Source organism: Pelodiscus sinensis, chromosome 9 (genome assembly GCF_052426305.1).
Source record: "Pelodiscus sinensis isolate ZL-2025 chromosome 9, ASM5242630v1, whole genome shotgun sequence".
NCBI lineage: Eukaryota > Metazoa > Chordata > Testudines > Trionychidae > Pelodiscus > Pelodiscus sinensis.
In genome coordinates, this window is record NC_143060.1 from 68,238,528 (window position 1) to 68,254,135 (window position 15,608).

General features: G+C 48.3%; 1 protein-coding gene across 1 annotated transcript in view; it reads right to left on the minus strand.

The window, feature by feature from the left end:
- Positions 1-533: 533 nt before the first annotated feature.
- Positions 534-15,608, minus strand: part of RGS5 (regulator of G protein signaling 5) — a 50,284-nt gene continuing 35,209 nt past the window's right edge. The window contains exons 3-5 of the mRNA XM_006137206.5: positions 11,748-11,809; positions 4,433-4,599; positions 534-1,666 (exon numbers count right to left, since the gene is read on the minus strand). Of these exons, the coding sequence (XP_006137268.1) occupies positions 1,505-1,666; positions 4,433-4,599; positions 11,748-11,809 (391 nt within the window). The 3' untranslated portion in view covers positions 534-1,504. The remainder of the gene's footprint in view (positions 1,667-4,432; positions 4,600-11,747; positions 11,810-15,608) is intronic.

Consider the following 15,608-nt stretch of genomic DNA (forward strand, 5'->3'; position numbering starts at 1 on the left):
CCATCCCGTCACACACTCTTCACCCACACCATGTCACCCACTCTCCCCCCACCCCGTCACACACTCTCCCCCCACCCCGTCACCCACTCTCCCCCCACCCGTCACACACTCTTCACCCACACCATGTCACCCACTCTCCTCCCACCCCATCACCCACTCTCTCCCCACCCCGTCACCCAATCTTCCCCTACCCCGTCACACACTGTTCACCCACACCATGTCACACGCTCCTCTCTCATCACACACTCTCCCCCCACCCGTCACACACTCTTCACCCACACCATGTCACACGCTCCTCTCGTCACACACTCTCCACCCTCACACACCCTGTCACACATTTTCCACCCCACACTCCTTGTCATACATTCTGCCCCTCCCCCATTTCAATTGCAAAGAGGCTGGCACGCTAGTAGGATGCCCATGGAGCAATGTGACTGAGAAACCTGTACCAAGTGATGCAGAACCTGCTCTTGTGAGGCCCTGCAAACCCTTCCCAAAGCGTACTGTGGCCCGTTGCACAGAGGGCTATCTACCCTGAGCTGATGCAAGAATTGCCAGTGTGGGTGTGCTTTGCTGACACAAGGTGTGGAGAGTGGACATGTGTGATGTAGTGTTGGCTCCTTGCTGGTTGCTGGGCTTGGGCTGTGGGTGACCCCACTGGCTGCTGTCTGTACCACTGCCCAGCAGAGTAGCTGATGGGACAGGGAGGTCACCTGTTCGACAGGTTACCTTCCAGGGAGAGGAACAAAGGAAAGAAGGTGGAATGCAGCCCCTGGCTGGGGGGCAGGGCTGGAAGTTGGGGGAGTTTCTGTCTGGTATGGAGGAAGCAGCCTAAGCAACGGGCTGGGATTTAGGGGCCCAGTCTCCCCCACCTCAAGGGGGGGCTGAGGCATCCTAGGCCTGCCCTGGAACCAGATTCCATCTGTGCTGTGCTGTATCCTGGAGAGGCAATAAACTCCCTCTGTTCTACTGGCTGGGGGAGTCTGTTTGTGCCACTATGGGGGGTTCAGGAGGCGGGGGACCCCGACGCGCCACCACAACATACAACAGTGGTTTAATTACAGCCCTTGCAGCATGCTGACGTAACTTTATCAACAAAACTCTATAGTGTGGACAAAACGTAGGACCTGTAAGCTCTGCATGTCAAGCCCTGCGTAACAGATGTGTGCAAAGATTCCTGCAAGCCTCCTTTGCATCTCCATGGAGCTGCTTTGGATAAGCTAGCTGTCAACTAGCTGCCAACCTGCACTCTAACAGCAATGGGTAAAATCACTAGGCTTTTTCATCAATGGGATCTTGGGAAGGGAAACTGTAGAAGAGGAGACATTTGGCACATAAGAGAGCTCAAAACAAGGAAGGAGTTTGCAATGCAGCTGAGCGCTTTCCCAGTGTGGTTTCTTTAAGGCAAAGCAGCTATAGACTAAAGGCGGGTTTTGGAAATAGGCAATAGTATGGCTGGCAGCGAGTGGCCAGCAGGGGCTGCATTCACAGCCTGGCCACATTGCTACTTGATTAACTCCTGATAAAATTCTGACCGCATAAATCTGGGCAGGGAGTCTTTTTCCATCAGGGCAAAGATCCGTTTCTGGGCCTCATTGAAGCTGCTTGCTGATGGTTCCACCAAGTTCTTCATGGTGACAGCTTTGGTGCCATGGTCAATGTTCACCTGTGACGGGGACACAATAGGAAGTGAACAGGATAAGGACTTGGTTCTCCAAGCAAGGAGTGGGGCTCACGTGGTGCTATCCAGGAGCAGACGCACTAGGAATCAGGTAAATGATCAAAGCAGGTTTACTGGGCTCTGGGAAGCACTGGCCATGACTCCATAGTTCAGGTGAAGCTTTGCTCTTTGTTTAAAGATGAGATTTAGCCTCTTTTTTCTGTATGACATCTAGTATGTGCACTCCCCTGACTTACAGCACTGACTCTGGGAAAGTGCTGGGAATTCAAAGGAAAATCCTTTAATCAGCTAACTATGATCCACCTTGAAGAATGGTATTGTTTGATTGATCTGGCCTGGCCTCTGTTCAGTGTCCTTAATAGTGCAGACATGCTAAACTTTTAGGGGGCACAGTCAGCAGTGCACTTGGGCTGCTTAGCTCTACTCTGGTAATACCAAGCAGCTGTACTCCCAGCGTGTGCTGACTTCTCTGGTTTGGTGCCCTGGGAATCTGTCCTCAGATGCTCAGCTGCAGAAGAATAATCTAATGTCAATGCTGACTATTATCCTCTCCTTTCCAATACTGCATTTTTCTAGGATTTGCGTTGGGGTTCTCCTCTGAAGTCTGTGTATGCAATTGTAAATTATTCCCAGACAAAACATACATTCAGATAATTAATATGGAAGTGCAGACACTAAAAATGCTTTCAACCCATTCTATCTTCATTGCATGGGGTTGCAGCAGGGCAGAGTTAAAGATGGTAGACTGCTTAGAGGACAGTGGTGGAGAGGTATGTCTACACTACAAGCCTCTTTCAAAAGAGAGGGTCTAGACTACAGCCAGTACTTTCCAAAAAGCACAGTTCACGTTCCACAGTGCCTTTCTTTTTTCCAAAGGAGCACTTTCCAAAAAAGGTGTTATTCCTCATAAAATGAGGTTTTCTGCTATAGAAAACACTGCTGCATTCTTTTGATTTACTTTCGAAAGAATGTAGCTGCAGTCTAGATGCAGGGGAAGCGTTTTTTTTGGAAATCCACTCTTTTGAAAAAACCCTGAAGTCTAGACACACCCTGGCTGGGTGATAGTGAACTGGACTATGACTTGGGACCCTAGGCAAGTTACTGCCCCTTTCAGTTTTCCTTTTTCCCATCTGTAAAATGGGTTTAATGTTATTGACCTGCTTTGTAAAGTGCTGTGGAATGGAAACTGATAGTTCAGAGCTATGCAGTCCTTCCCTTAATGTGTTTAGATTTCCCTTAACCCTGACTTGCCTCACTTTATTATATTGGCATGGGGAAATAGCTGGCTCAGTATGCTAATCATGGGACATATGTACAGCTGCCTAAATGGCTACTAATACCTACCAACAACTTTCTTTCCTGTTTTAAAGAAAAAACCTTGATGCAATGAAAAAACCTATTGGTGTGTTAGCTGGAATGCTGTGGGAGAGAGTCCCTACCTCTACCCCCATTATGTGAGTTGTAAAAGGAGGGAAAATGCTGGTACACTTCAGCAACTGTGAGATTGGCAGGGGAATAGTATGCATATTGCTGAAAGAGGACGTTTTTGCATGAGAAATCTAAACTGCATTTCCTGTTTGAGAAACTTGCATTTTGTGCTACTGAGTTTTCGGTCACAGGACAATGCATCACCAAGCAACCATAAATGTGTTAACATGGCTCTTTGCCATGGATTAACAGTTTGGCAGTAATTGCTATAAATGTTTCCCTTCAATTACCAATACACACTCAACTTAATCTTACAATAGTTTGTGTGAGACTATACATAAACACAAAACATCCGAGGAGAAACTGGCTTCTCTTCTGCAGCTTCAGGCTGCTTCTCCTGCCTTCTCACTCTGTTTCTTGGGGCCATAGGGTTTCTGCACGAGACAGATCAGTGGATTTCCTGGCACTGCTGGAAACGATGAGATTCCCATGGATGGAGCTAAGAGCGAGGGAAGGTATAAACAAGTCTTGTGCTTGGAGAAAGGACAAAGGGACGGAGCAGGGGGAGGAGGGTTAAAAATGGACTTGTAGCAGTATTGTAAATAGCTGTGAGTGTTAGTTTGTAGTCCTGCGGTTCATGACGAGATCATAAGAACCAAGGAAGGGGCTTGCACAAGAACATTGAGCTTTATTGGCCAGTGAGACTGGGCCTTCCTAGGGGCCATAGTTGTGAGGTATGGATGTGTAGATCTGGGTGAGGGCCAAGTCAAAGTGACATGCTGGTTAATGGTGTGAGTGACAGGCAAGCTAGAGAGTCTGGTGTGAGGATGGGGAGCGAGGGAAGATGAGGTGTTGTGCTAGATTTCAGTGACACATCAGCCAGTCTCAGACATGTCTCAGGAATGACAAGATGTAGATATGCCGGAGGCAAGTAAACTACCAAGTAACATTGTTGCTGGCATCACAGACCCTTTCAATGTAACTAAATATTTGCACATTCCTCACATGACCTTAACTGTGTAAGCCAGGTGCCTTGTTCACGAGCTCTACAGGGGAATGGAAGCTGGTGCAACCACTAGGCTTGGAGCACAGTGATCCTTTTCTCTGCACCAGTGAGGAACTGCAGGCTATACTGGCCATGCCTCTGGATTATAAACCAGGTGGCTGGACTCTGCTCCAGTGTTCATGACTCTCTCAGTCTTCAGTCCTACACAAGATGCCAGTGTGGGTACAATGTGAGCAACCTGCTTTGATGTTATCAGGACTTGGCTCATGTATACGTCCGTCCTTCCCCACATCAATGTCCCCTCTGACTCGACTTACCTCTTTAGGTGCCTCCGTCTGGATGAACTCTTCATAAATTTTCTTGGCTTTTTCAGCCATCTTGGTTGGGGACTTGATTTTTTTGTATTCTTCACAGGCAATCCAGAACTCAATGTTCTCCTCACTGAACTCAGATCTAAGGAAGCTCCTGAAGCCGGCAAGACCATCTGCTCAGAGAAATTGGGAAAGGCTCCTTTACAACCCTCGCTCAGTACAAGGAGTTTGCTATGGCTGGGGAAGGTGGGGAGTGGTGAGGAAACAGCACCATACCAGACTGGGCTCATCCATCTCTGCTGGACCCAGGCTTTGTTCCAATGTTTGTGTTGACAGTGGGAGATCATATTGCCATGTTATGAGGACGTACAGCAAGCACCGCGAGCTGCTTGCGAGGCTGTATCTGATCCAGGAATCCCTTGATGCAATTAGCACTGCAGAACCCAGCAGATGCTCACAATGTGCAGAGAACAATTAGACTCAAACCCAATCTTCTCTCCCTTCAACAAGCTCTTTCAGTTAGGCATGTGTTAATTCCTCAGCAAACAAGCCCAGCATGGTTCAGGTGCTTGACTCTTGGCATTGCTGCACTGGGACACCCCAGCACATCTCTACAACAGGGCTACAGCCCAGGTAAGCTAAGAAACTTAAGCTACTCAATTGAGGTTTTTGAGTCTCGGCTTAATCAACCCAGCCAGGGCTTTGTCTAGTTGGGATAGGCCCTGCTTTGGGCAGGGGTCTGGACTTGATGACCACCTGAGGTCTCTTCCAGTCCAGCCCTGATTCTATTATTCGATTCCATGATCCTAAGTTGAAATAGCTTATTTTGGCACTGTCTATACAGCAGGAAGTCTGCGAGCACTCTTCCTCGGACTTCTTACGCCTTGTACAATGAGGGCTACAGGAGTTGAAGTAAGGAGTCCTCCAGCTTGACATTATTTTGACACTGTTGAAATAACCGCGTGTAGTGTAGACACGGACTGTTTCAGAATAAGCCGTTATTCTGAGAACACGGCTGTATAGACCTATCCCCTGAACCCTGGGGAAATGTTGCATCTGAATCGTGCTTCAGATCTTAATTTCCTATCTGGCTCTTCTCTCTGCAAGGCCCAAACCATCCATTTGGGCCTCTCCTAGAGTTCTCTCCTCCCTCCCCCGGATTTGGGGATGGGGCCACAACAGGGAGCTGCATGGATGTGCCAGAATGCATTGGGTGTATGGGAGTCTCTGCCTGATTCACAGGGGCTGTCTACATTGGTGCAAAAACTTGCCTGTCTACACTGGCCATGAGTTCTTGCACGAGTACGCTGACATTCAATGTATGAAATCAGTGCTTTTTGCGCAAGAACTATGATGCTCTCACTCAGGGATAAGCCCATTTGCACAATTGTTCTTGCACAAGAGGACAGTGTAGACAGGCAACATCAATTTCTTGTGCAAGAAAGCCCGATGGTTAAAATGGCCATCAGAGCTTTCTTGTGCAAGAGAGCATCTACACTGACAAGGATGCTCTTGCGCAAAAGCACATGCCAGTGTAGACACTCTCTTCTGGAAGAGTTCTTGCGCAAGATCATGCCAATGTAGACATAGTCAGGGAAAGGAAGGATTGACTGATGTTACAGGAGCAGAAAGAACAGACAATATGGGGATGAAATCAGACATGTGCTGCCACCCAGTGGCATTAGTGAGCCGTGACTCTCACACTTCTGGATAGGAGGGGTTCCCCTTGTGCCCTGACTGGCAGTGCTGTGCAAATCAAGTGGTTTTTTGAATGTGTCACTACAAAACATTTGGAGGGGATTGGTGTTTTATGGACAAACATTCACCTTCTGTCACGTTGTTGGATTCTAAAGATCACTGTTGCACCCATGGGGGGTGTTTGCCCCAAAAGTCTGTACAAAGGGGGCCATGTGAGATGTCAAATGAAAGCTTGTGTTCCACTGATTCTATATATGCTATTCATGTAATTGTATAACATCGGTGTGGCATTATAAATATGTTCTCTGTGCTTATGCTGGAAGGGTCTCTGCCCAAGACAGAGCAATGGGCAAAGAATGTTGAGCCAGTGACTGTGCTAATAGCAAAGCTCCAGGGACAATAGACCTCTAGGTGCCAATGCACACCTGACAAATGTCTGGATACCTGCAAACCAGCTAGGGCATAATGGCTGCCAGCATGTGAAACAGGTCACTCAACCATGTGACCTGCTGTGGCCACGAAGATGCCAGGAGAGGTATATAAGTGCCATGTGGCACCCTCCATCTTGTCTCCAGTTCAGCTACTGATTCCAGATGAAACCTTGTGAGGAACAGTGAGCCAGAAAGAACTGTGGACCCATCCTGACAGGCTGTACACCAGGGCTACGTCTACACTGGCCCCTTTTCCGGAAGGGGCATGTAAATTTCACGAGTCGTCGTAGGGAAATCCGTGGGGGATTTAAATATCCCCCGCGGCATTTAAATAAAAATGTCCGCCGCTTTTTTCCGGCTTTTAAAAAAGCCGGAAAAGAGCGTCTAGACTGGCCCCGATCCTCTGGAAAAAGTGCCCTTACTTTGAAGTAAGAATAAGAGCCTCCGGAAAAGGGCACTTTTTCCGGAGGATCGGGGCCAGTCTAGACGCTCTTTTCCGGCTTTTTTAAAAGCCGGAAAAAAGCGGCGGACATTTTTATTTAAATGCCGCGGGGGATATTTAAATCCCCCGCGGATTTCCCTACGACGACTCGTGAAATTTACATGCCCCTTCCGGAAAAGGGGCCAGTGTAGACATAGCCCAGAGGTGTTATAAACTGCTAAGACAGTGTATTAAACTGGGTGATTCAATGCATGTAATGTATCTTTAACAACCTTACTCAACCTTTTCTTTCTTATTAAACCTCTAGATTCTAAGGGATTGGCCCAGCGTGATCCTGTGGGTAGGATCCAGAGTGTAAATTGACTAGGACCCGTGGCTGGTTTCTAGGGACCAGAAGAACCTGTTTGGGGTAGGTGAGATTGGGTTCTAAAACCCCTCACCTGTGTGCAGGCCCAGGGTTGATTGCGGCACAGGGAGATGTGGGATGTCAGAGGGGTTTTGCTTATGAAGCTTCTTGCTGGCCAGATTGGCAGCTGGAGCGCTCGGTGTGACTGGTGTGTGACCTGTTTGGGAAAGGCCTCCAGTCAGGGGCTGTAAAGAGCCCTGAGTTTTGAGCAATTAGCCCTGAGCAGCTGCCCTTAGCGATGCCCAGTCTGTCACACCTTCATAAATCTGATTGGGGATTTTTCAGTGAATAAAGGAGTCCCCTGAAAGCTGTTGATGTTGTCAAGCTCTTGTGCATGCATGTTTTCTCCCAGAAGCCAATTTCTCTCCAGCTCTTTAAGCCTTTCCAAAGCTGGGGGGGGCGGGGTGCTCATACTCTGCAGGCCTGACCTCCTGCATGTCACAGAACCTCACACACCCTCTCCTGTAACACACTGCTAGGTGAGTTACTGACAGTCTCAAATCATGGTTTAAAGGCTTCAAGAATCCACCATTGACACTAGTTTACACCTGCAAAGGACCCATGCCCTGTCCTGCAGAGGAAGGTGATAAATGCATGGGTCTCTGCCAATCTGACCTGGGGAAGATTCCTTCCTTACATCAGTTGGACTCTTGAACATATATGCAAACAGCTGGAGACAAATTCTGTTCTCACTCAGAGCTCTCCCTCTTCTGAGTTCTAGCACCAGCCATTGGAGAGAGGGGCTGCGAAAAAGTCAGATGGGCCATATGCCACTAAGCAGTTTGATCATATCATCCCCTCTGTACACTCATCAAGTTCAGTCTTGAAGCCATTTTGACTTTTTTCAGTCCTTTCTCTTCTCTCCTCTCCCTCCTTTCCTCCCCCCCCCCACTCCCCAATTCTTTCTGGGAGGCTGTTCCATAACACTTCATCCCATTTCTGGTATGCCAGTTTTCAAAGTCTTTCAGATCTTCCATGATATTTTGGTCCTCTTCCGCATGGGCAGTACCTCAAATTGTCATCCACAAACTTCCACCCATTTGTGGAAGGTAAGAAATAAAGAGGTTTGGTCTCAAGACCCATCTCTGAAGAATTCTGCTAGTAAACTTGCTCCAGCTTGCCCATTCATTCTTCCATATGATCCATTGTATTCTTCCTTTTAAGCACTTTTCTCCACCTTTCAGTTCTTAAATTAATCGTCCCCTTCTCCAGTTTAATTTCCTAGGTGGAACTGTATCAAATGCCTTACTGAACCAGAGGTAGATCTGATCTCCCGAATTTCCTTTGTCTAAACATCAATTATTTTCTCTTTCAAAATTGGCTTCGAGATGCTGCATGCAACTGAGGTCAAACTGGTCTGCAGGTTCCTGGATCACTTTCCCCCCCCCCCCCCTCTTTCTTGAAAAATAGGCACCATAGTAGTAATTCTCCAGTCATAGGGAACAACCCCCAATTTACAGATTAAGAATTCTTACTATTAGGTCTGCATTTCATGTGCAGTTACTTTAATATGATCATGTGTCCCAGGTCCATTAATCTAGGTGCACTCATGGGCTTATTTCCTCTGTCCTTGCCAATTGGTTTGCTCTTTGGATGGTGGCCGTTCCTAGCAGTGCCCTCAGAACCTCTGGCTATGTCTAATTTGCATCCCTCTTACGAAAAAGGGATGCAAATTAGATGTATCGCAATCGCTAATGAAGCAGGGATTTAAATCTCCCCCGCTTCATTAGCATAAAAATGGCTGCCGCTTTTTTTTGGCACGGAGCTTTGCTGGAAAAAAGCACCAGTCTAGATGCGGATCTTTTGGAAAATAAAGCCTTTTCTGAAAGATCCCTTATTTTATTTTCCAAAAGATCCGCATCTATATTGGCACTTTTTTCCGGCAAAGCTCCATGCTGAAAAAAGCGGCAGCCATTTTTATTCTAATGAAGCGGCAGAGATTTAAATCCCCGCTTCATTTGCAATTGCGATATGTCTAACTTGCATCCCTTTTATGAAAAAGGGATGCATTCTAGACATAGCCTCCGTATGGGTGTTGATGCAAGGACGAAATCCTACAATATCCCCCTGCAATTATAGGCTAAGGGAGCAAGGACCACGGTCACCTGGACTGATAGGGAACCAATCCTAGAAACCTGGCTGGGGAGGGGAGGTGCAGGGAGTGGCTGTAGAGTGTACAGTGCACAGAAAAGGGCTACAGCGGAGAGGTGTCTCTTCCTGGGACCAGGGTGTGTGGCTTTTCCTGATTGTTTTGTGCCTCCTCTCAACCCTGTTGCTGCCATTGTTCTATTTAGCTGGTGCCCTGGATAAGGTTGCCTGAGGGAGCCCAGTCGTTCCCTGTCCCTGGGTTTCCGTCTTGCCCGCTGCAGTGGGTCTGCCAGCCTGGCTCCTGGTTTTTTGCACTTTTGAGCTTTTCAGGCCATGAGGGGCCATCAGCTACAATGACTAAAGATGGTCTCCAGAGCCCCTATTCAGGCATTAGAGGGGTTTCTGGAATGCCTGTGCGATACCCAGGGAGCCCAGCTGTCTTTCACACCCATCTATGCTCTCCTTCTACAGATGAATGTATGAATGTGAGCACTTCTGAGCCCCAGCTTCCCCCATGGTTCCTCGGTATTGGTCTGTCTCTCCCCACGATTTCTCTGGGATCACTGTCCAGCAGACAAAGCACACAAGGATTCTGGTAGCTGGGGGGGATGCATCAAGTCATTTGGTGCAAAACAGAGGGGATGCTCAAGCATGTGAGTGTCAGTGCGTCTATGTGGGGTATGAACAAGGCACCGCCATCAGCACATAAAAGATGGCAGGACAGCAGCGTGAGATCAGCACAGAGCCACCTGTGCCCATGTGAAATAAATGTAGCTTTTGGCTGTGCCTGGGAGAGAGCTCCCCTTTGCCTGCTCTCAAGGCCCACTTAGAGTCCTGGGTGCAGCCCATCCCAGTGGCAAAGCCCCTCTTCCAGAGGGGGAGAAAGGCCTGCCCTGGCAGGCCAGCACCTCACTGGAAGGCAGCAGCTTTTAACAGCTGCAAATCCTTGTGAAGACAACAAGGACAAAAGACTGTTGTGACGGAGGGTCTGTCTGCACAGCAGCTAGATCCCTGTGTCTGGCCCCTGCCCATTGAATTGGCCTCAGGCTGTGGGGCCCTTTCATTGCTGTGTAGGTGTCTGGGCTCGGGCTGGTGCTTGGGCTGTAGGAGCGTGACAGGTGGGAGTCCCAGAGCTCTGGACTCAGCCCATGCCTGGAAATCTACACACATGTAACACTCCCACACCCAGCACCACAGCCTAGAGTTAGCTGGAAAGGCTGGCCCTGGGTTTTCTTTGCCCTCCGGGCCCCCTGGCAAGGTGGGAGGACAGAGCCTCAGGTGGAAGGAGTGGGGCTGAGGCTAGTCTCCCCCAAGCAGCCTTGAGCGCTACCCACAGTGCACTGGCCAAGGATGAGGCGGCAATTTAAAGGGCCTGGCCTCTGTCTAACGCTGCTGTCACAGTAGCAGTGGCAGAAGCCAGGAGCCCCGGACCCTTTGGAATCATGGGGCAGTTGGTGGGCCTGCTGTGTAGACCTCTTCTCATGTCACCACCCTACAGAGCTTTTTGCAGGGCTCAGCAATCAGTAAAGTCTGACAGCCCTGAGAATGTTGAACAAGGGCTGCTGGCTCGCAGACAGCCTCTGCCCTGAGAGCAGCAAAGCACATGCTAATTAGTGAGCACAAGGCAGGGTTAGCCAGAGAGCAGTCCCAAGAAAGTGAACTCTGGGAATCAGCTGGAGAAGGAATGAGGCAGCAAGAAACGAGCATTAAAACTAGTGCACATGTCTGACATGACCCTGAATCTCAGCCTGCTGAACTCTCTCATCCCACCACAAAGCCTGGAGGAAGAGGAGCAGAATTTCATTAAGTAAAAGAATGATCAATAACTCATCTGCTTGCAAAACAGGAAGCTAACCGACTGAGACTGAACTTAGTCAACTCTAGAAAATGAGATCAGCTTAATCCGACAGACACATGGGACAAGACTACAGGAGAGATCTACACGGGGGAGTTTGTCCAGCTTTACATTGCTGCTACTGAATTGTCTCTCTTTTCTGGCTGACAGGTCATTCAAGGCTGAGACCAGGGCATGGGAGGGGGGAGGAGGATGTGAACCTTCCCCAGGTCCCGCTGGGGCCCATTAGAAAAGCTAACCCTTAGCAGCAACAGGTCCTTCTCCTATACTCTTCCAGAGCTACCAACCTCCACCAGGATGTGGTTAAAGAGGATCAGCAGAAAGGGGACACTTCTTTATATGAGTGGAGACATTTCACACACAACATTTCTGTTTAGATAGTAGGGGTGCAAGGAACTTACAGGCATTTTGCAGGAGTTTCTCCAGGGACTCACGCCACTGCAAAGCCTCATCTGGTGAGGGCCTAGAAGGGAAAAACCCCACAGAATGAGTGTGTGACAGCACATCATCAATGAAATCACAGGAGAGTTAAGAACATATCACACATCTTATCCCCTCTTGCATAGAGGAGAAACTGAGGTACAAAACAATGAAGTGATTTGTCCAAGGGTACACTACAACTCAGTGGCAGAGATAGGATGAGCCCCCAGAAATCCCGAGTGAGGCATTAACCACTAACCATATAACTGGGCCCATCTCTTTGAGAGTTAGCTATGGTTTGTATTGGAAGACAGAGGTGTCTTTGCCCCACACACTGATACAAAAGAAAATCCAAACCACTAGTTGGGAGGTAAATCTGCTCAGGAAATACATGGCATGGAGCAGGAAACTGCCTGCAGAAACTGGGAGCATGCATCGCCCTCTCCCCCCACTCATCCGCCCAGCCATGATCTGCGATTGTGCCTGGCCCTGAGACTGCTGGGAGCCAGGGTATTATGGGAGTGCAGAGAATAGCTGGACCAGGAAGGAGCATCAAGCAGCTCTGAGGAGAGCTGCTATTCAACTAGAAACAGCAGCCACCACTCTGCTGGCTTTATCCGTGTTTAAAATGGAGTGTGTATTGCAGACACTGAAAGTTAGTCATCCCTTAGGGCATGTTACACAGGAGGGCTAAATTCGAAATAAGCTGATTGCGTCGCTTAAGTCGAAAGAGCTTTTTTAGACTTTTGATGCTGTCTCCACAGCAGTTATTTTGAGATCAAGCAATCGTCCCCTGACTTCCCTTACTCCTCCTACAATGCTACAGGAGTCAGAGTAAGCAGTCCTCCTGCTAGACCTTATGTCGAAGTCACTGCTTGCGTGTAGACGCAGACTGTTGTTTTGGAATAACATGAGGTATTCCAAAATAACACTGCTGTGTAGACACAGCCTGACAGTGCAGATCCCAGTACAAGGTCTGAGGTAGGGGATTATGCTGCCTCAGCCTGGGGCTCCCAAATCCAGGGTGGCGATTGCAGCCACCCTGTAACCAATTGCTGACTAATTGTAGTGACCAATATGGTCTGTAGCAATGTCACAGAATAGCTGGGGCAGGACCTAGTCCTGCCATGCCCCCTTCTGCTCCTGACCTTTCTCAGGGGTTCTGTGGTATTTTTCCCCTTTGGTTTTCAGTGGCTAGTAGAGGGCAGCGTGCAACCAGGGAGGATGGGGAAGAAACAAAGAAATGGATGCTCAGATGATCTTGACTGGATTTCTACCCGTGCCTATAGAGGAGAGCAAAGGCAAGACAAGATTATGATGATCTACAGATGGCTCAGGCAGTGGTGCTAAAGGGAGGGCAATGGGATGTTCAGCCACTGGGATCATTCATGAGCAGGCCTACTCCCTTGGGATGGACTCCAGCTGAGGAGTGAGGGAAAGAGGCTTGTGAAATGGAGGTTGGCATAACAGATTAAAAGGGCATTCAATTAGGAGTTTGGGGAGACTATGGGGAGATGCTCATGTGATCTCCATGCCTGATTCGAAAACAGAAAGGGAAGAAAATCAAGAGAGACTAGAGCAATGGTGAAAGAAGTGTCAGTGGGTAGGAGACGGCATGAAAAGGAAAGAGAGAGCCAGTGCCAGTGCCCATGCCCATGCCAGTGCCAGTGCCAATGCCAATGCCGTTAAGGGTCAGTTAAAAGACGCTGGCAGTGGAATGACTGTGCCTAAGCAGATGAAGAATATGGGAAAACCAAGCAGAAATGTCCAGACATCATAACCACCAATGCAAGGAGCCTGGGGAATAAAATGAGGGGCTAGAACTACTATAGGTGAAGCCAGATCTATAGAGATAACAGAAACATGGTGGAATAGTAGTCATGAGTGAGTCACAGATATTGAAAGGTACGTGCTGTTCAGGAAAAAGGGGGAGAAAGGTAAAGTGTGAAGTAGCTTTTTCATGCAGCATATTGGGGTTATGGGGAGTGCTGGTAGGTGAAACATTCTTTTTAACTCAGAAGAAGGGATTTGGGGTGTGGAAGAGAGCTTGGGATAGAGGCTTCGGGTATGGGGAGGGCTTGGGAGAGCTCCCCGCAATCACAATTTGTCGCTGCTGCTCCTGGTGGAGGCATGGCTACGTGGTTCTGCATGCTGCCTCTGCCGGAGGCATCATCCCCGTTGCTCCTTTTGGCTGCAGTTCCTGGCAATTGTATCTGGAGATACAGTATACAGGAGGGGTGAGGCAGCACACAGAGCCAACTGGTCCTACTTTGAGCATGGGTTGGACTAGATGGCTTCCTAAGATCTCTTCAGACCTGATCTTCTATGATTCTATGAGTGGGTAAAACAGACTCTTTGTAGGTCAAGAGCACTTTGGGGAAGACAGCTACCAGAGGCTCCCTGTGAAAGTATTTGGGGCATGCAACTCTCCTGGATCTGACTTGAATGGGGATTGCATGGTTATGAGAGATTTTAACTTCCCAGATATAGATTGAAGGACAAATGCTACTAATAGATGGATATGAACTGGAGAGCAACAAGTTTAGCCTTGAAATTAGATGAAGGTGTCTACCCATCAAAATATGAAGATCTGGAACAGCCTCCCAGGGGGAGCAGAGAGGGCAAAAACTGACCACTAGTCTGATTGCCATATTTAGGGTTATGAAGGAATTTTCTACTGAATCAGATTGACAGAAACCCTGGGGTTTTTTTTGCCTTCTACTGCATCATGGGGTATGGGTCACTTGCAGGTCTAAGCCAGTGTCAGTGGTGGATTCTCTGTGACTTGAAACCTTTAAGCCATGATGTGAGGGCTCAGTAAACTCAGCAAGAGGTCAGGGTTTGTTCTAGGGAGAGGTTCTGTGGCCTGTGATGTGCAGAGAGTCAGGCTAGATGATCATGATGGTCTCTTCTGGACCTAAAGTCTAGGAGTCTATAAAAATGCCCTGGGGAAGGATGCGCAGCAAATATGGCTTGTTCCCCTGCCCCTGCTGAGAAGGTCCTCTGTGCTAGGGGCATTCCTTGAGACAGTGTGTTGGGCACTCTTTGTACTGGCATAGCCTCGATCCTGACTGCAGTCAAGCTCACTGAACCCAGGAGATTAGAAAATGCAGCAGATATTCAGATCGTATAGGCAAGCAGAGAATGGGAACGGCAGGGCTGGGCTCAGGACCAGGGACTGCAAACAGTGCAATGGGGAACAGTGTGAGAGTCTGCTGGACTAAATCATTTAATATAACCACTTACATCTTACTCATTTGCTTAGAAGCAGGGATGAAAGCGTTGCTGTGGTGACGTTTGCCCAACACTTCCCATTATAAGAGTTCATCTTCAGTTGCTTATAACTTTATCAAACTAAAAATTTGAGGTAAAATGTTCAGTGCCAATTATCTGCTTTGGGCTGCCTACTTTGGGGAAGTTTCATCTGAAATGGGTGAACACTTTCTGAGAGTAAGGTTAGGGAAAACAGGCTAAACTTTTCACAACTGGCTTTTTGAGAAACATTTGAGCCCTGGCACGTTGGAGCAGTGACATGCATTTTCTGTGGGTCGCTCTGGTGTGAAGGAGATGGTTTTTGCTGCTCCATGAAAACCTGCACAAATTTGCCTTAGTTATAAGCTTTGGAAATTGCCATTTTCAAATACTTAGTAGGAACTGGTTAGAGTTTTGGCAGCTACTTGCTCTAAAAATTCCATCTGCACTGAGCATACTTCATCTCCTCATGACTCCTACATGTGACTGGACTGCATATACACCAGCCTCCAAAGCGGGGTTGCAGACAGATTTGCCAGGCCTCTGGGAAAGGTGAGGTAGGAGCATCAGCTCCATGCTCCCAGGCAGAA